This window comes from Phasianus colchicus, chromosome 3, assembly GCF_987193195.1.
Source record: "Phasianus colchicus chromosome 3, bPhaCol1.hap1.1, whole genome shotgun sequence".
Classification (NCBI taxonomy): domain Eukaryota; kingdom Metazoa; phylum Chordata; class Aves; order Galliformes; family Phasianidae; genus Phasianus; species Phasianus colchicus.
Window position 1 is genome coordinate 49,299,197 of NC_143438.1, and position 21,096 is coordinate 49,320,292.

At 37.8% G+C, this 21,096-nt stretch overlaps 1 protein-coding gene across 2 annotated transcripts in view; it reads left to right on the forward strand.

Annotated features, from left to right (window-relative positions):
* Positions 1-20,969, forward strand: part of LAMA3 (laminin subunit alpha 3) — a 115,517-nt gene extending 94,548 nt beyond the window's left edge. For both annotated transcript variants that reach the window (XM_090137471.1, XM_090137472.1), the window contains exons 54-78: positions 227-368; positions 893-992; positions 1,481-1,597; positions 1,674-1,853; positions 2,631-2,773; positions 3,804-3,980; positions 5,893-6,044; positions 6,143-6,305; positions 6,820-6,953; positions 7,405-7,555; positions 8,879-8,998; positions 9,916-10,040; positions 10,347-10,467; positions 11,641-11,781; positions 12,542-12,672; positions 13,549-13,680; positions 14,586-14,730; positions 15,015-15,178; positions 15,572-15,761; positions 16,385-16,534; positions 17,029-17,188; positions 17,315-17,442; positions 18,648-18,741; positions 19,090-19,209; positions 19,397-20,969. In XM_090137471.1, coding sequence (XP_089993597.1) covers positions 227-368; positions 893-992; positions 1,481-1,597; positions 1,674-1,853; positions 2,631-2,773; positions 3,804-3,980; positions 5,893-6,044; positions 6,143-6,305; positions 6,820-6,953; positions 7,405-7,555; positions 8,879-8,998; positions 9,916-10,040; positions 10,347-10,467; positions 11,641-11,781; positions 12,542-12,672; positions 13,549-13,680; positions 14,586-14,730; positions 15,015-15,178; positions 15,572-15,761; positions 16,385-16,534; positions 17,029-17,188; positions 17,315-17,442; positions 18,648-18,741; positions 19,090-19,209; positions 19,397-19,542 — 3,526 coding nt within the window. In that variant the 3' untranslated portion in view covers positions 19,543-20,969. The remainder of the gene's footprint in view (positions 1-226; positions 369-892; positions 993-1,480; positions 1,598-1,673; positions 1,854-2,630; positions 2,774-3,803; positions 3,981-5,892; positions 6,045-6,142; positions 6,306-6,819; positions 6,954-7,404; positions 7,556-8,878; positions 8,999-9,915; positions 10,041-10,346; positions 10,468-11,640; positions 11,782-12,541; positions 12,673-13,548; positions 13,681-14,585; positions 14,731-15,014; positions 15,179-15,571; positions 15,762-16,384; positions 16,535-17,028; positions 17,189-17,314; positions 17,443-18,647; positions 18,742-19,089; positions 19,210-19,396) is intronic.
* The last annotated feature ends 127 nt before the right edge of the window (positions 20,970-21,096 follow it).

Sequence of the window (21,096 nt, forward strand, 5' to 3'; positions counted from 1 at the left end):
GTTAAAGACTGTTTGGAGGTCTACAGTCATATTTTTCCAAGTACTTGAACTCTTCCAAGTTCTGAAGAATCATTTTGTATATTGAGATTTTCTATTTTGAAATCAAAGTTCTAAATGAAAAATATTTCCTGTATTGGCATTAATTAGAAAATACTTGGTTCAGGTCTCTTCTCATAGTCCACAGTCTTTGCAGAAGGCTACATTTTTTTCACCCTTTCCCGCACAGAATAAAGAACAATGCCAGGAAGGATGAGCTGGTAGGCTGTGCTGTGGAAGCTTCTACTGCCTATGACAATATTATTAATGCCATCAAAGCTGCAGAGGAAGCAGCCAACAAAGCTGGGAGTGCAGCTGACTCAGCTTTATCAGTAAGTACCTACAAGCAGATAAAATAATGGTACAATAAGTGTTGTTTGTTTTGTTTTGTTTTTGTTTTTCTACTCTCTGAGAAGCACCAAAATTGAAGTCCTCTTTGTCTTGGTATGTTGTATTGACTTGTGGCCATTATATGGGGAAGCTGCTATTCTTCATGTTCATCTATTTGTCTTGCTTCAGCACAGTTCAGACTTGCTACTGCCTTTCTGATGAGGCTGTCCATCTGAATGCTTCTTGTCCATTTCAGTGCAAAATAGAGTGATGAATAAGGCAAACCCAGGGATCATTGAGAACTCTTTCAGCTATTCTCTTTTACTTTGCACTAGTAATACCCATAAGCTCTTCAGCAGAGAATTAGAATCTAACAGCTAATTGGTGTTTAAGGTATTGTTCTTTGTATAAAATCACTGTCCTTCTATAGCTGTTTTTATAAAACTGGATTGGGCTTTCTCTTTTACTCTTTGAATGTCAGAATAATTATTAAAGCAGTCTTACAATCCTATGCTTCTATGACCAGACTGTGAAGAGAGAAGACCTATCAGGAAAAGCTGCAAAGTTGAAAGCTGAGAGCACTACACTCTTGAATCAAGCACAGGATACTGAAAGGACATTGAAAGGTACTGAGAAATAAAGTGAGAATAGAAATGTTATCGTAGACTCACAGAATCATTTAGGTTGGTGAAGACCTCTAAGATCACCAGGTCCAACCATCAACATGACACTGGTAATTCTACCATTAAATTACATCCCGAAATACCACACCTGCCTTTATCTTTTAAATACCTCCAGCATGATGGGTCAACATCAGAAACTTTCATTAAATCACAAATCTTTACAGTTCCACAAAGCTCTGTAGCATGTATTTTATCAGAAGAGGATAGCTCCATTACTGTGGGACACATCGTGATGGTTATTTCTAAGAATGAAAAGACAAGAAAGTGAATTTCTCACCTTTATTGTGCTATCTATATTCCTTTGCAGCACTCAGGCCCAGCAAATTCTTAGACCTGCACATGTTTTACAGTGCATTCAAGCTGCACAACCCAGCCAACAGAGAGGTGATATTTCTGTATAATGTTCATAAAGGACCTTCACTGTTTTGCAGCTATTGGTCCAACCCTCGAAGACATAAAGCAAAGACTTGGAGTTGCTGATGGAAAGAAGAACACACTACAGATTGATCTTGTTACTCTTCAAAATAATCTCAATGGGATAAACAGAGGTCAGTTACTCACTTGTCTTTTGCCTCTTTCACCAGTTACTGTAAGAATCTACACATGCATTTTTGTGCCTTTCAGATGACATTGATAACATCATCACCAGTGCAAAGAACATGGTAAAAAGCGCCAAGGACGTGACAACTAATGTACTGGATGAACTGCTCCCAATTCAGGAAGATGTGGAAAAAATGAAGGGTACCTATGGAAGCACACAGAGTGCTGGCTTCAATAAAGCATTGACAGAAGCAAACAATTCAGGTTGGTGTTGTTTTCTATTGTGGATTCTTGCTATCTGCTTAGTCACTGCTAATCATCTAAAAGTTAGCTATCTGACCTAAGCCAGCACTGTGATCTTCCTCTACTGCCAATCAGAAGGAGCAAGCACTGCAGAAGGTGAATTAGTCTGTGTTAAAAGGTAATATCATGGCTCATTTCAGAAGACTTGGAGGCCTGTAATCAGTGGTGTACCTAGAGTTTCATACTGGTTCCAACACTGAATGACCTGGATGGTGGGGTAAAATGTACCCTCAAAAATTTTACCAATGACACAAAACTGGGAGGAGTGGCTGTTATGCCAGAGGAATTGTGTTGCCATCCAGACACAGTTTCTGCAGGCTGGAGAAATGGGCTGACAGGATTTTCATGCTGTTCAAAAAAAGGAAAAGGAAAGTTCTGCACCTAGTGAGGAAGAACCCCAGGCACCAAGACATGCTGGGAGAAATCCAGCTAGAAATCAGCTCTGCAGAAAAGGACCAGGGGATCCAGCAAGTTGGATGTGAGCCAGCAGTGTGTCCTTGCAGCAAAGAAGGCTGTAACATATGCCTTACTAGGTCAGACCAACAGTTCACCTATGCTGTTATTCTTTCTCCAACAGTGGCACAATTGTTCATTATCCTCATCATTATCTCCATTATCCTAATGAAAATAGTTCTGTTATCACCCTATTGCTTTTCTATTATGTATTCATATCCCAAATTTATATATGTTTTGCTCCTCCATTCTACCCTTAGTGATGTGGATTTTTTCCCATTACAGTAAAAAAACTGACAAACCAACTTCCAGATCTGTTCAGCAAGATTGAAAGTATCAATCAACAGCTAATGCCAATAAGCAATATCTCTGAGAATGTAAACCGCATAAGAGAGCTGATTCAGCAGGCAAGAGATGCTGCAAATAAGGTCTGTCTTGAACATTGTAATCATGCTTGTGTTTCGGGCACTGCAGTGCTTTTGTTCCTCTTTAAAGATCATTTTGTTAAAACATTTGCAAAAGATCAGACATAAATTTAATTTAATAGCATAACCCAGCACTTAAATTTACTATGTTGATGAGAAGCATAATTCATATGTGGGAATGGCTGTATGCAGTAGCATCCAGTTTCATCCTTCTCATACAGTCCATTTTTCCAGATATAAGATTTTCAGATCTTACTTATTCAAGAACCATTTTTCTTCCAGTTACAACGGGTTAACTTTGGCAGTAGGGGGCAGAGTCAGTTCTGCAGCCTTAAAGGCAGGGATTTCTACTCGTTTGTGGCCAGTGGAACGCTGGCGTTTCCAGAAAACAGCCCTGTGCTTTTGTATCTCCATCTGCCTTGACATTTTAGGCATCAGCTATAGGCATCTTGCCCTTTCGCCATTTGAGCAACTGCAGTAGTTGTAGTATCAATGGGTGGCATGGTTTCAGATGGCAGCAGAAACTTTACTGAGGTAAACACAAATAACATACAGTGTATGAGAAGAATTTGTGACTATACTGTAAGTAGCAGTAATAGGGTATGTATTTATTATTATCAGAGGTGCATTACAATTTCCAACAGACAGTCAAGTCCAGAAAAGTAAAGCACTAAGATAAGTATGTAGACATGTAAATAATTAATGGACTTGCTCTTTGGAGCCACAAGGCACATCCTTTCCATTACATGTAGTGAAAGTAATGATTATTCAACAGAAGTGAGGTTAAGGCTGGTTAGTGACTGGAGTAAAAAAAAAAAAAAAAAAAAAAAAGTGCCGTGTTAAGTTTTGGAAATACAGAAATACAGAACATGGTATTATCCATTCTGTTTCCTAGTTATATTGTTTGGTATGATCAGAGTCTAAATCTTTAGTGACTGATAGTAAGTAGGTTACTTAGCGATTAAATAGTGAAATAAGTAGAAGCAGTAGTAATAGATATTTCTGAAGTATTGAATTTTATTTTTCTTAACAGGTTGCTATTCCTATGAGATTCAATGGCAGCTCTGGTGTAGAGGTTCGACCTCCAAGCAACCTTGAAGATTTGAAAGCCTATACTTCGCTTACTTTTTTTCTCCAAAGACCTCAGAAAAGATTAGATGCCCCCCAGAGGGCATCAAATAAGTTTGTATTGTACCTGGGCAATAAAGATGTAAGTATATTCTAAAATGTAATTTGACTTTTAGAACAGGCAACGTGCTTTGAGAAACAGATGGGAGAGAATTATTTTTACTGAAGTTCATAGCCACTGATAGCCTTATTTTTTTAATAATTGCCATTATATGGAGGAATAAATATTTTGTGAAGAATAGTTCATTCCTCCACTGGCAAGCCAACTTACTGAGTGATTGACTACTCATCTCTTTGATGTTTTGCTGTTTAGCTCCTTTGGAATTTATTTCTCAGTCATAAATATCATCATACAGTCTTGTCAGAACTATCAGTGTCTGCAGCAGTCAGCACAAACAACGTGGCCCTACTCCCACTTCTTTGGCTCTTATTGTAGTAGCACACATGACTGTGAGTTTCTCTTCTGGTTACGAAAAAAATTGTCAGTTCCCCTTCAGCTCTTAATTTCTTTTCTGAATATGCAGAATAATACAGAGTTGCTTGTGCATTCTGTGCATTCATGCTTGCTCATTTTAAAAATATCCTGCAATGAGGTTCTTAACAACATGTTTTCAATTCTTGTTTGCAGTAGTTTCTCTAGTGAGTCTTGTTCATATGCAGAAAACTGATAAAAGTAATTATGCTATATAGACTCTCACCTTTTTTATCCCCTAATAAAAAGAATGCTCTGTCCAGAGAAGGGCAACAAAGCTGTAAGGGGACTGGAGCACAAGTCTCATGAGGAGTGGCTGGGGGAATTGAAATTGTTCAGTCTGGAGAAGAGGAGGCTCAGAGGGAGACATTATTGCTCTCTACAACTGCCTGAAAGGAGGTTGTGGTGTGGTAGGAGTAGGCCTCTTCTCTCTCATAACTTGTGGTAGAACTGGAGGGAATGGCCTCAAGTTGCTCCAGATGAAGTTCAGGTTGGACATTAGGAAAAATTTCTTCTCTGAAAGAGTGATCAGGCTCTGGAACAGGCTGCCAAGGGTGGTGGTTGAGACACCATCTCTGGAGGCTTTCAAGAAATGTTAAATGTGGTACTAAGGAAAATGGTTTAGTGAGGAAATACTGGTGGTAAGGGGTGATTGGACTGGATGATCTTGGAGGTCTTCTCCATTCTATGATTTCATAAGTCAGCTTAGTAGGAACTGAGTGTTGACTGCATGCTGTTCCTAGCATCTATTTTATTTCATGAATGTTGCATCTAAATTTTTAGTAAATGCTATGTTTTCATGGCCTTAGCTGGAAGATGTTATAGAATTGAGAACTACCTTAATTTTAAAGCTTTTTATGTTACAAACATAAAAAGCCATGCATGTCTCTTTGGTTAATTTATAACCATACTCTCCAAATCAGTGCAATGCATCATTCATTAAATTACACAGCTGACTAGAATAGAATAAAATAGTTAAAACAGAAGGAGCCCAAAAGGATCATTGAGTCCAACTGCCTGAACAGTTCAGAGCCAACCAGAAGTTAAAGCATATTATTAAGGACATTATCCAAATACCACTTGGGCACAAACAGGCATGGGACATTAACAACCTTGTGAGAAAGCATGTTACAGTGTCTGTCCATTCTCACAGTAAATAATTTTTTTTCCTAGTGTCCAGTCTGAATGTTCCCTGGCACAGCTTTGTGCCATTTCCAGACGTCCTATCATTGCTTACCAGTGACAAAAGATTCATACAATCATAGATTGGTACCTTCTTGTCCATTTCCCCTCCTCGGGAATTTGTAGAGAGCAATGAACTAACCTGCTGGTCTCTCTTTCTCCAAACTATTTATTATTCCCAGAAAAAAACTGATGAACTTAATAAAGTTCTCATCATTGGGTGGGTGAATTGCTTTATGACTCATTCACAGTATGATGATGTCCCTGAGGAAGGGCTGTTACATTCTAACTTCATTAACATTAGTCATTTATTAATGATTATTTGCTTTGCTGTTCTTAGGCTTCTAAGGGGTATATTGGTATGGCAGTAAAAGACGGTCACCTCACTTGTGTCTATAACCTGGGAGATCGCGAAGCAGAAGTTGTTGTGGAACCGCTTGTGATGGAAAGCGACACTGAGGAAGCCATTATGGATCAAGTTAAGCTTGAAAGGTATAAGATCCATAGCACACAACAGTCTTTTCCAAAACTTGCTTGGAATATCTTTTATTAGTGTGATGTGATATTTTGCCTGTTTGTTTTGGTTTTAGAATTTACCAGTACGTGAAGCTGAATTACATCAAAGCAGCAACCTCAACTTCTCCAGTGTTTGAAAACCCTTTGACTGCAAACAGTGGAGATGGAAACACTCTCCTAAACCTTGATCCCAGCACAGTTGTCTTCTATGTTGGAGGATACCCACCGGATTTTAGGGTACAAAGAGTCATTCAGTCTTTTAAAGAGATTTCCATGTTAATCATTCTGTTACTCTTACAAGTAAAGGTTGGAATTAGCAGTCTTTCAAAGACTATAAAAGTTTGTTCGTTCCAGCAGGAATAGGGTGAGTGCAAAGAAATGCTACTTCCTGCAGAAGCTACCTGGCTTGTAGTTTGCTGGAACTCAAAGAAGGGAGTGACTTGGGAAGTGACTTCCCAAAGAAGGGAATATGATGGTTTTTATTCTTCCAAGGACACCATGAAACCTGTCAGCCTGCTGAGTATTCTCCCCAGTCCACTCATTTGATTCTGCTTTAAATTGTGCTGCAGTGCTCCTGGGGTGGTATCAGATGGTTTGGTTATTATGTCCAGAGATACAATAATTCCTTAATATTAAAACGACACATTCTGTGTCTTACTAATGTTTGCAATAAGTCCTAGCACTCACATGTCAATGTAAAATTTTGTCAGCTGATGTTGACAGCATGTTTTTTAATAACATTGTTTTTCAGCCTCCACGTAAGCTAGACTATCCTCATTATGAAGGCTGCATTGAATTGGACAACTTAAATGAGAATGTTATCAGCCTTTACAACTTCAAGAGGACATTTAATCTCAATACTACTGAAGTGCAACCCTGCAGAAGGTATGATACAGAGGTAGAGAGATTGATGGTTCTGTGACTATCAGAATTTTGTGTCTTTTAACATCCAGAAGCATAAGCACTTGTAGTTACATAATGATTCTTTTTTCTAAGTCTTGGTCATTAATATGTATCATAGAGGAAATCATCAGAGTTGGCTTGATTCACATCTATAGCAATCTATAGTCCATTGGCCAACAATTTAAATGATAAAGTAAATCACTAATTATTTTAAAGTCAGGTTTTTCCTCTCTAAAGATCATATGTAAAATTCATAAAAGCCAGTGGAAGGTTTTTTTTTTTTTCTTTGCTTGGATTAGATAAGCTGACCCTGTTAGTGGCTCTGTACTAAATGCTTTAAATTCAGTTTTTTAAAAATGTTAATGACAGTAAGTCCATGTGGTAGTAGATTTTACTCTCATATATTCACGCCTGTAACACTGAATTATTACAGGTATAAAGAAGAGTCTGACCAAAGCTATTTTGAAGGCACTGGTTATGCCAGTGTCACATCTAAAGAAACAAATGCAAATGTACCAATACGCTACGAGCAGACAATTCAGACTACTGCAGATGAAGGCATAGTGTTTTTTGCAGCAAATAAGGTAATGAAATGCTTCTGCATTGTTTAGAGGTCTAAGAAGTTTTTTTTAAAAGTTCATTCACATGAGAACACATTAGATTTACCTACATGTAGGTTGATCTGAAAGTAAAGCTTCCATGGAAACCACAACAGCTACAAAGAGCACAATAACACTATTTAGTAGAGAAAATTCTCAGCTATGAAACACTATTTTTTTAACATGCACTGATGCCAGCAATGAACAAGAATTTGCATGCTGTGCTCATAAAAATCTGGACCAGTGGAGGTGACCCACTGTTTTAAACTCCTATAACAGCTTTGTTGCTAGGAAAATATTGCCCATGCAGTCCATTTTTCATCTGCCTGAACAGGTTGAAATCAGAAGGTGCCAAATCTGGACTGTGTGGTGGGTGTGGTGGGACAGTCCAGCCAAGCTTGGCAATGTGCTCCACAGTCTTCAAACTGGTATGAGGCCTGGTGTTATTGTGTTGCAGGAGAAAGGTTGTCATCTTCTCTGGCGTGACTTTCGAGGTGTGAACCTTCATCTTAGTTAGCCTTGCAATGGAGCAGTCAGAGTTGATGTCTGGGTACTAGGAAATCCAGAAGGATCATCGCTTTCCTCTGATGTTGTGGGTCATTATCATAAAATAGGAGGCATTACTTTCAGAGCAGCCCTAATAACTTCAGTAAAGTTGCTTGAAACTGTTATCTTTGTTCAAATGGCAGATGAGTAGATTCTGCTAGGTGTTCAATTGCGGCTGAATACTGACTTTGTCAAAACTAACTGAAAATCGTTCTACATAGCTCCTCTGATAGGCAGTGCACAGGATTTGGGCTTGGGTGACACAGGGAGGGTGCAACTTGAATCAAACCATTTTCAAAATACTGAAATCCTCCAGAAGTGCAAATGCTTTTTTTTCTCAAATCTGGACTAAGGGAGAACATAGGAAGTGACATGGTGACACCACACCTGTGAAAATTATACCTGTGAAAATTGCTAAAGAACGGTAGTGATTCTGCTTATGTAATAGTATTATAGGAATGATAACTATCACCGTGATATTGTTTAGTAATATCTCAATTCTGTTGAGGTAAAAAGAAAATCAGTAAACATCCTGAAATGAGAAAAAGTCCTCTAGAGATTTGACAACTACATCTTGAGCTGATACTAGATCCGTTTGTAAGATTTAAGTATTTAAAATTAGTCTTCTAAGTTTCACTGTGCTTGGTTTTATGCTTTTAATCAGAATAAGACTGAATCAGCTAAACAACTTCATTACAATAGTTCATGTGACACTGACATAAATATGAAATATTGAACAGTTTGTGCTTTTTCTTGCTGCAGGATCAGTACATCAGTGTGCTTATTAAAAATGGCCATCCAGTTTTTAGATACAAAATTGACTCTGAGCTTCCAAAAGAAATAGAAAACAATGTGACATTAAATGATGGGACGTATAAACAAGTAAGTCATTTTAAACAGCTGAATGATTGTTGTTTGCAGAAATATAAATTCTCTTGAAGCTAAACCTTCTGTTGTAAAGATTTGTTGTGAAGTTTTTGTGTTGAGGATTAGTTCGGATGCAAGCCTTTATTATGTTTACCTGTGAGTAAATTTAGTTTTAATAGAGCAGTCTCCAAAGGATCAAGCCTTTTGTGACAGAACATTGCTTTATGCGAAGAGATCTGTGATCATTGCACACACCAAAGTTATTTTAATACTTAGGTTTGTGCTTTTTACCATATAAAGGTTTATTTCTTCAGAGGTTACTTAACAGTAACAGAGGTTATTTTTTCGAAGTCTTTGTGTTGTTGCTGACTTATTTAGCTTCAGTCCGGCTGTTTTGTAGAGCTACTAACATGAAATCCTAAAGACATTGTTAAAATCTCTGATTGCTGCTTTGATTTGTTCTCCCTCTTCCCCTTTTTACATTTTCAACTAAGTAGTGTAGGCTGCAGTGACTGCTGGAAGAAGTCTTTATGCTGCTCTGGGCTAAGTTCCTTCCAGTCAGCTGACTGTCCAGCCTTTGCAGGAGGCAGCAGCTCCTGAATCTTCAACTGCAAATGGAAGGCGATGTTTGAACATTAGGAAGGTTGTCCTAAAAATACACCTCATCCAAGTATAATAAACTTCACCTATTGTTTGAATAGTCGAGCATTTTGTGTAGGCATTTGTTTTGATTAAGTCTCTAAATTTTGCCAAGTACCTCTGAACTAGTGCTGCTATTCTGGTTCAGAGCAATAGTAAACAAGAGGAGAAAAAGAAAAATTCTGTGTCCTACTCTTTAAATGTAATCTGCTCTATCTTGCTCTTTGAATGTAATATGCTTAATAATTTTGTTCCTATTAAGTGAAGTAATTCTCATTGTTCACATATTTCAGATTAGAATATTGATTGCCCGAAATAAGAATATTGTTTATGTCAGCTCTGATATTTCAGCCAACATTAAAGTCTTTGATTTCACTAAATATTATCTTGGTGGAATTCCATCTTCTCTACGGAAACGGTGAGTAGCTATAAAAAGACTGTAGTACTTTGTATGGTAAGTTCATCTAAACTCTTTCCTTAGGCAAGTTCTTTCATGCTCTGTATTGTGTCTCACAATCATAATCAGTGATTTTTGGCTAACGGTGAGTTTGAGTGTACCCTGGGGAGCAAGTTTGATCAGTATGAAGTACGTTTGTGCAATAAAGATTGCTCGTTTTATTTTTCTATTTCTTATATTGCCAGCATTTACAGGTTGTTATACTGGTATATCTGTTTTGAAGTAGCAGGCTACTGAATTCTTCTTCCTTCCATTCCCTGAAACCAGCTTTGATATAACCGTACCTCCGTTCCGAGGCTGCATGAAGAATGTGAAAAACCCTAAGACTGCATCTGTTGTTTTTGATGAGACTGTTGGTGTTAGCAAGAAATGTTCAGATGACTGGAAGGTAAGTAAAAGCATTCTTTTAAAACGTTTGGTAAAGTTCATAGACTCTGGTTTGTCTGTAAAACCTGGGCATTGTGTTGCTCATATCAAAAACTACCCTTGGTTATCATGTGATGGTAAAGAAAGAAACTAGCTGTAGTGTGAAGATTCAAAGAGAAAGGAGTCTGCACTCCTGCTATGATAGTTTGCTCCAGTACATAGTTCATCCTCTTAATACTGTATACTACTAAGAATTCACATTTACATTTGTTGGCCTCCAATTGCTGTTACTGATTGGGCCAGAATATGTAGTCACTTAATACTACTCAGGGTCTTTCTTCTTGTTGAGGTGCTTATGCTTCATAATTAAGTCACTTCTCAATCTTTCTCCTTGACAGAGCTAAGCTTCCACTGCAGTCTCTCATAGAAAAGCAATTGCTCCACTCATGTGTGTTGTGAAATCTCCTGTACACCCATGAGTTTTTGCCACATTCCTTTTAAAATGGGACAGTGTGGCTTTTTCAGTGTTGTCCTACCCAATGCTGCATGGAGAAATGAAAATTAACGTCTCTGCTTCTGCCTATTGCTATTTACATGGTGCATGACCACGTTTGTTCTTTCTCCTATGGCAAGATGTCCTGACATTTTCATTCCCTCTGTGGAATGTAAGCCTTTCACAGACCTATTACTATACAGGTTATTTCTCTGTGCAGAAGATCTAGCCTTATTTCTCTTTCTGTGTTTGTGTAATCTCCTATATATTAAAAAACATTTTGTTCAAAATGGGCCAGGTATGATCTGTCCTATGACTTGCATAGCCTCAGATACATAGATCATCTACATAGCTCAATGTGTACAAACCATTCCTCCAGCTGCTCACTTTTGCATTCTCAAATGTGAAAACTTTAAAAAAAAAAAAAAAAAAAAAACTTTTATGTCAATGCAAACAGTAGAGATGAACAATGTGTTGTGCTCATCTGCCCTCGTCTCCCTGTAGAGCTTTGCATATCAGAGTTAATGATACTGGAATGCATTCAGTCTGTCTGTTCTATACTGGAATTTTGTACTTGCAGTTTGCCTTGTGTCTAGTTCAGGTTGGAGCTGCTTGCAGTTATGTTGAGTAGTGCTTTTGTTGTCCCCTATTGCCAATTCTTCAAATTGGAAGGAAAAACACTGAAATTGTTCTCTCTTTCAGCTTGTCAGGTCTGCAGCTTTTTCCAAGAAGGGCACACTGAGCCTGAGTGCTGCAAGTTTCCCATTTCCCAGAGATTTCCAAGTTGGCTTTGGCTTTCGAACAATGGCATCGACTGGAACACTCTTAAGTTACAATCTATGGGTATGAAACATGTTCAGCTTAGAATATGTGTTCATTTTTATTTCTGGATCAGTCATGTTTGTTTGTGACCATGTCGGTCTGTCATCACTACTAAGTTTTACATAGATTCCCATATTTTAAGGCAAGAAATAGCTGGTATAAACATCTCTAGATGCTGTCATCTTGCATGTCATAGGCCGGAGAAATTCATCCTGTCAATTTCTTCATTCATACAACACCTAATTTCACGAGTAACTGATCCTTAACCTTGAGCATTCTGTATCACAGCACCCCTATCCCAGTAAGGTAACTGTTGCCTAATACAGTTGGCTGAAAATATTCTGAGTAAAACTGGCCTTCTCCCCATGCAAAAATCATACTGTGATCAAATATGCAGACGAAAAGACTGATTTGGGCCGTGACCTGTCAAAAAGCAGGAAGGTTCAAGAAGAACACTATTCTTGCTGGCTGGAAGAGTAGATATGCAAGTACACACTTGATATTTAAGAAAAGAAAAACTGAGTCCTCTGGTTATTGTTAAAACAATTCAAACAAGTATTTTAAATAACTGCTTGATTATTTAAGAGAGATTTTAAAATATGAACTATATTAATCATAAAGAACTGGCAGTAAAATCTAGTACTAGATGACTGTGAAATGCAGTTTTAGTCTAAGAAAATTTCTCTTCCACAAGAGACCACAAAGAACTTTATTAATGATGATATAATTGAGAACTAAAAGCATCTGCATTTAAGGATTATTTTGTGCAATTCTTTTTTAGCCTAATATTCTTACCATCTATCTGAGCCCTGGCTTTGTAAATGCAAAGATAGGAGAGAATGAGATGAAAGTGAAGAAGGAGTATGAAGATGGGTCAATGCATTATGTGACAGTAACAAGAAAAGCTGACATGTAAGTCCAGTCCTTTATCTGAGTGTTTTATATTGTAGTTGGAGAAAGATTAAAACGTTGTCTGACTTGTAATTTGGGTATACAGGAGCAGAGCATGCTAAAATAATGAAGCAAAAGGAGATTTTTGGACATTGGGTGTGCATTTAAGTACCTGTGATGTTTCAGCTGACATAAATATGAATGTCTTGTTTATTGAGTTTTGTCTACTTGTTAAACTGGAGCTTCGAAGCTCTTCCACTTCCCCATAGCCTTTATATATATCACTATGTTAGAGGTGCATCTAATGTAGGTCCAGGCTAAAGGTCCAGAGAAGAAGCTAATATTGTCTGTTTTTTTCAGTCGTGATCTATTTCATCGATATCAGAAAAATCAATTTACAGGAGAGCTCCTAAGCCTCACTGATTTCTGTGCCACACATAAAATGAAATAAGTGCTCATTACAGAGGAACGTTTTGAATAATTGTAACTTTGGATAATTATAACTTTCAACATTATCTGTACTTGCTGCTGCTAATGTGTTAAGTGTGCCGTTTTGATACAAGGAACAAAATCTTATCCTGTGGCTGTCAGTGAGAGTTTTCAAGAATTTCATTTGGAACAGGATTTCATTGTAGGACTGAAGGACTAAAGACAGCCCTCGCTCAATATCTATTACCAAAAGGCACAGTAATTTCACATCAGTTAAATTCAGTATAAGTTTTTATGGAAAGAATCCCAAAAGTAAACAAATGAAGCTCTAGTGTATTTACAGTGTAATGAGAAAACACGTCAGTCAAATGTTTCTTTTTTAAGTATATATTTCATTCAAATTCATGAATGTATTTCTTTATATTTCTTTATATTTCATGCTCGTTTTTTCTTTGCTGTTTTTTTCAGAGTAAAACTGCTGGTTGATGATGATCTTGATTCAAAATCATTTGACTTTCTGAGGTCACAGACGTTCATTCAGCCTATAAGATTTGGTGGAGATGATTTTGAAGGTTGCATCTCAAATGTTTTTATAGAAAGGTATTTGGCCTGATAGACTTTCAGTTCCATACTTTTTTGTCTTGTTTTCTTTTTAAAATCACATTAAAGATGCTTTTTTCTAAATTGCTTTTCTTCTACATGTATGAAACTTTCATGAATATTTAACTCTCTGCCCCACAGTATTTTCTAATCCAGACAGTATTAACTTGTAATTAAATCTGTTGTTCAGATGTAATGGAATTTTTGTCTGAAACAAGTTCAGGTTCTGCTCCCAGCTCTACCACTCTTCTCACAGAAAATGACGGGCAAGGAGTTTCACTGCATTTTCTCAATTGTAAAGTGTTTTGTAATTTAATCATTAAAGATGCTCCGTGTGACCTATGAAATGATGGTATTATTTAATAATATTCTTTATCCACAAAGGAAATTGGTGTTGACAGTCTTCCTGATTTAATATCAGAACTGCTTATTAAGTTGTGATGGGCCTTATGCTTTGACAGCTCTCATTACAATGTCTAATTTGCACAGGGGGGTAAATTACTGTGTTTCCCTTTTTTTCCTTGATCTGCCTGGCTATGCGCATACTAACGAGAAAAATTGCATTGTCTGATCCAGAAATCAAGACTGCTTTTATTAATGCTCATTTCTGTTTAAGTAGATATCTTTTAGTACATAAGACTGTGTTTAGAAGAGATGAGAAGGAAGCATCATAATTTGGATTATTTTTTTGTTTTGTTTTTAAGCCTAAAAGGAAATGGGCAGAAGTAGAACAAATGTGAATACTTTTTGCAGTGTTGAATGTAAATTTTTCATCAAAAGATCAAAATTGGTATTTTAACACTGGGAAATCCATTATGTACAAAACACAGTTTTACAGTATGTAGTTGATTACATAAGAGAAAAGGTATACTGTGTCACAGAGCTTATCGCTTTCATCACTCTAGGACAGGTCAGCTCCCTGAGGTTCAAAATCTCATGAATTTTACTGCAAAAACTGATGTATCCCTTGGAGCTTGCCACCAGTATGAGAACCTTGAACCAATGCTGCTGAAAGAATTCAAAAATCCACTCAGGTTTAAGATGCTCAAGGTATGTCTGTTTTTATGTCATCTTCACTCTATGTTGATGCTGAGGCTTTGTCTGCACAGCCATGATTTATAGAGCCTGATATTACTGTTTGTCTTCCATCTCACTTCTGAATCAGATTCTCTTTGTGTTGAAGTTCCACACAAAATCTATACTTGCTCAAGAATGAGAATAGCTTCTCTGTCATTTAGAGAAGGGCACTGACTGCCTCAGGTGGAAATTCTTGTGTAGATCAAATTTATTATTTTATGCTCACCCATAGTAAATGTTTTGATTCTGTCTCCCAGGATGAAAAATACTTTGATCATTTGACATATTCTAATGTGCAGCATGACCAGAAAAACTACACTATACTAACTCAGTTAAATGTCAACAGTGAGGTGTATCTCCTTGGAAACACCCCCAACAGTTTTATATCCTACACGTTTTCTTCATCTGCACCTATGGACAGGTAATACAAATATTATCTCTTCACCTCCCAGTACTTGAATCTTCAAAGCTGCTTGAATCTGTAAGTGCTGAAAGCCAGGATTCTTAGTCCTGTAAACATCTTTCGGCACAACAGAATAGTGATTCTAAAGGTTCAGGAAACTGTCTTTTTCCATACTTCCCCAAACTATGTAGATTGGCTTGGATATGGTGGGCAGCTATGTTGCATATTGATCTCAAGTTCTAAGCCTGAATAAGCCAACTTTAATTCACATTCAGAAGGTGGGCAATGCTGTGATTCCACCCAAAATATCTTCTGCATTTCACAAATGGAGTTTCACTGGTGCTTTTCTTGTGAGAATACAGCACCTGACAAAATAGACATATGTTTGAGTATGCTTACTTTCCACTACAGGTTACATTTTTCTGTGGATATACGTACTCGATCATCAAGAGGATTAATAATTTTTATGGAGGGAAAATCTGAGAACTCTTACACGGCTCTCCACATTTCAAAAGGACGTTTTGTCTTTTCATTTGGTTCTGGAAGAAGACGAATCAAAATCAAAACTAGTGTTAAATACAATGATGGACAATGGCATACTGTAAGTAGTATGACACAGAAACTATGTTAAACCATGACTAGTGTGTAGTAGGCACAGTCTGAATTTCTAAGTTATTAGGCAGAGGCAGGGAAGAAAAAACTGAAAGCATCCCTTGTGGTGATCTGAAGTTAGTTCATTTGCCTCAAAGCTCATGTGATTGACAGGTCTCTGTTAGGAGAGAATTTGCAGAGACTGACGGTCACAGCATTATTTTCAGTTTAAATATTTCAACATCTCCCAAACGGATCACTAAGATGCAGAATACAGTGAGGTGCCTAGCTCAGGCAGAATTCTGATTTCAGTCATGCACAGAGTGAGTGTGGAGTGACTCCATTTGCAAGTCCAGCAAGATGACCAGAATCCGAATCTCTGACAGTTTGAATGGTTGACTTGGAAGATGCTCCTGGTTTTTATATCATCCTGATATTCAATTGAAATATCTTATTTATCCTCTTCTATTTCTACTTTTGCTAGTTTCAGACTATCCTGAAAATATTCCATTTATACTGTATATGATTCACTTTTTAAAAGCACAGTTTTTCAGTTGCTGTTTGGTACACTAGCTTTAATGGTTTTCACTGGCATTGGGGTTTCTCATTCTATTATTTTTGCACCCTTAAAAGGTGGTATGTGGCAGAGATGGGGAGAATGTCCTCCTGGTTGTTGATGGTCTGAGGGCTCAGCATGGAAGATTAGGAAGATTAGCAAGAGATTCCACCACTGACATTAAGCCACCAGTCTACCTGGGAGGGCCACCATTGCTGAAAAGACAGGTAAAGAGCTGATGCAGGCACCTCTACACACTCCCCAAGCTGTACTGATTACATGCACAAGTGTTAATATGAAGGATTTCCATGTTGAAAAGCTTTAGTAGACATTTCCAGGCACTGACTGAACACCTGAATATTAATGTGAAATGTGTATTGTTCCTTTTACTTTAAAAATTAGACAATTAAGACAAACTAAAATAAACAGCCTCTTAGGAAACGGTGTACTTGAGATCTCACAACTCCCATTGTGTTGAAACATCATTAGGAAATATCTGTGCTGCAAGCAGGAGTTACATCAACTCAAATTCAGTTCTTACTGTAATATTTAAAGCACTTTTAATTGCCAGATCTCTTTTCACTGCATCAGAGAGCGGGTTTAGGTACCCTTAATGACAAGTGGCTGTCTACAGTCCAACAATACAAAAGATCTAATGGATAGTCTTACTAAAAAGATGGCCATCGTGCTTTGGTATTCACGTTTTGAAACATGGTTTCAGAATATACCAATGAAGAGTTTCAAGGGTTGCCTGAGGAATTTTAAGATGAATGGAAAAGTCATGAACGCACCTCAGCAAAAAAAGGATGTGCTTCCCTGCCTGGATGCTCCCATGGAGATGGGGATTCATTTCTTTAAGGAAGGAGGATACTTTGCTGTTGGTAAGTTATGTAGAGATTATGATATATACCTTAAATGTGTATGTATGAGTGTAGAAGGATGTTTTCTGTATGTATTTTTATGATGATTTCCAGTTATTCCTCTAACCACTCTTTAACTCTCCACAGGTAATTTGCAAATGGGCTTAGATTTTCGGATTGTATTTGCCATTCGTCCAAGGAGTTCAACAGGTGTACTCCTCCATTCTGGAACCAAGCCAGGAAATTACTTGACTATTTACATGAAAGAAGGAAAGGTAAGAACAGGCTGCAATCCCATTACAGCTGTATTACCCTCATTCAGGAGGGAGGAGTTCTGACCTTGAACTCTGGGCTTATGTATTACGTTTGTCTCCAGGTTTAACACTGTACAACTTCCTTAGAGTTCACTATCACTGCATAGAAAATTAAGCATTTAGCCTGTCTCTATGCCTACACTACCAGATTCCGTTGTGTGCACACTAGCTTGCATGTGTTTTCTTCACATGTCAGCAGTAGGGCACAGTCTTCATTTTCTCAGGCTTTTCTTGATATTGTATAATCTAGAGGGATAATACCCTATGCAAAAACTACCCATGTCTCCTAGATTTGCTTGCAAGTTACTTCTCTAGTTGACAGGTGTGTCATTAGTGTTGATTTTTTGTTTTATTTTTGGCTTTTTTTTTGTAATGTGATAGCCTCAGAATCTGAATTTTGGACCGCAAAACTGTTGGTTGTGCTTGGTTCTGTAGAAGCCTCAAATAAAAAGATGTCTCTGCTCAACAGAACACAAAAGCACATAGAAGCAGGGGCACCAACAGCTGGGAGGCACTTGAGGATGAGATCAGACACTTTTTTCAGCAGTAACTCAGATTCATGCTGGCTGTTAGCATGGACAGGATGCAATAGGAAGTAATAACAGGTCAATGGAACACCATCAGAGGAACCTGGTAGAAAATGGATTTCAGCATATCAGCTACTTGGCCATTACCAAAAGAGAAGATGATGTTAATGATAAATAGCCTGCTTACAGGGAATAAGGAGAAAGATGTGAGAAAACACAAGCAGATTCTTGTTGGAGATGTCATAATAAATAATCAGGCTGCAAGCTCCCTGAGTGAATTATAAGTAGACCAAATTATGTGAAGGGCCAGAGAAATATACTGCAGTGATTCTCTCTGGAGATGTGAAGTGTGTAGGTGACTGCTTTGGAAATGGAAAAGTAGGTGTAGAAGAAAAGACTTTGATGCAGAAAGATTATTTCAAAACCATTAAAAGCATTAAATAAGATGTATTTTTGCTTTTAAAACTTGTAAAATATTCGTTCTTGAGATTCTGCTCGGAAAGTTTCTGGATTAGGTATACAATGACTGACTCTTAAACTAGGTGAAGCCTAGCCCTCCACAAGTTCAATAAATTACTTAAATTACTGTATTTTTCTGTTCCTTTCTTTGTGGTAACTTAACCCAAAACTGTTTTACAGGTCATTGCTGCTGGAAATGGTAGAGCTGGAGAATTCCAGACATCAGTCACACCTCAGCAATCTCTGACTAATGGACAGTGGCATACAATCGCAGGTATGTTGTATCACACCAGTTATTCTGAAATTTGGAAAGAAGGGTGGGCACAGAGCATTGCAGCCACAGATTTTAGTTGATCATTTCTTCTCTGCTTATTCTTAAAGCGCTCTTAAGAACAATGTAAGTGTTTTGTGTCAATTCAAGACTTTATATAAGAGGGCTTTTTTTGGTTGTGTTTAGCCCCAGAGTACCTACAAATGTCAATCTGACTTTGAATTGAAATGAAATCTATTTTTCCTACAAGTTAAATTTTAAGACTTTTCATGCTGGTTTAAAATAGTGTCCTAGCTGGTTGGTTCTTCAATAGAGTTGAGAAAGAGCTCTCATTTACTTGTTCCTTTGCAGTCTCTCAGAAGATGAACACTGTGCAGCTAGAAGTAGGCACAGAGAGTAACTACACCATTGGACATCCACCTTTCTCTCCTGAATATGTGCATCAGCCTCTCTACTTCGGCAAAATTCCAGGTAAATTATTGCTGGTTTGTTTTTTAATGTATCTACTGGTTTTTCTTCCTTTCTGAAACGAAAGTTCTGTTCATGCATTCAGTCCATTCATGCATTCATATTGTTCTTCCTCTTTTGAGAGCTTCATTTTAGTTCATCTTTAAAATCCTTCTTGTTTTATTGACTTTATCCTTCTACCTCGTTGTAGCAAACTTGGACTCACAATGGCTTCCAGTCAAAGATCCGTTTTTTGGCTGTCTTTGGAATATTAGCATCAATGGCAAACCTGTCTCCACCAAGAGAATTTCAGAGGTTCATGGAGCTGTGAGTTTGCGTGGGTGCCCGGCCACGTAACTTTGCTCGTACACGCATCAGGTTGGGTCTGCTGAAGTACTGTGTGAATTCGTATCTTGTGGGTTCCCCTTTTGCTGCTTGCTGTGTCACAGAGTAGTTGGTAAGAAAATGAATCCTTTGGATGTGGATTGCGCCAAAGCAAATTTGAAGTATTGGCTTTGATAAAGTCCCTATTAAATGTCATTGATTCCTGGGGTAATTCATTGTGTCTGTGAAAACATGCAGAAAAAGGAATTGTATATACCCTGCTGGGTCAAATTCTGCTCTCATCCACAACAGCATATAGTTGTGTGGAATTCCAGTGTCTTAATTTCAGGAATTTGCCTTAATGCTAATCTTGAGAGCAAATATGATCCGCTGATGTAAAAAAATTTATAAAAATATTGGATTGATGAACAGAATTTTTATACAGAAATGTACATTAATGTTAAAAAATAATAATATAAATGGAGTTTGAAGCACTTTAAGGAGTGAAACTCTGAGAGTTTGTTGAAATACTAGAACTTCTGGAACCAAATAAAAGCAGTATGTTCTTAAAGCCACCCATTTTCTTGCCTCGTTATTTTAATCCAGTATTTCTTGTCCTTTTTTCAGACACCTAAATCCAGCTTGCTTTATACAAGTAATTCTGTAGCTTTAAGGATCTCGTTTGCCTGGACAAGCAGGAGTCTGTCATCATTGCTTCTTAGAATTGTGTCATCTAAAAACCTCAGAGAATTTTTTCTTGTAAGCTTCTTAGCCAAAAGTTTCCTCGATCGATTTTCTTTCTGATTAAATGAAGGCAAGTTAGATTATGAGCAGTATTTGCACATGCTGCAGTTCTCAAGTGTGAATTGCAGGATGAAAACAGCCAGACTGTGTTCTTTGACATTCACATCTTTGCACCTGATCATGATCCGTAGTGGAGTGGAGGAACCCAGTTTCTATTTTTCTAAATACAGATTTGGCCCAAATAAACTTGACAGGGCTTCTCCTTTCTCTGTCCTTGTACTTGTAGCTACAGATCTTTGGAGTGGGATGGCTGTCAGAAAGCTGTTCACGCAAAGTCCTGCAGTCCTTCTCTTCTACAGCAACTCCATGGTGCAGAGGGTTCTTAGCTGCAGAGCTACTCTGCAGGAATGGGATGGGGTGAAAGCGAGTGGGGTTGAGATCTTTAAGCAAGCAGAGGAGTGGCACATGAGGGGAGACCCCTTCTGTCTGGAGACGCTGCAGAACCCCTTCTCCTCTGTGGCAGCCTGCCATGTGGAAAAGGAATACCCAACTGCCTGGAGGAGTTGGATTTGGAAATCATCTCATCAGAGAGCAACAACCGATTTTTCTCTATACTTGATTCTATACTTGATGCCTTTGAAGTAACCGCCTCCCTTTGAAGTACATTGAAAAATATTTAGATGACCAAAAGTGAGGAAATTTTCATTTTATTTGCTGGCCTTGCCTGGAACTGATAATTCACAAAAAAAAAAAAAAAAAGCCTTTTCTCTTCTCCACACAGAAGAAGTGAATACAGCAAAGATGTTTGCATCACAACTTGGAGCCAGGCCTGGATTTCAATTC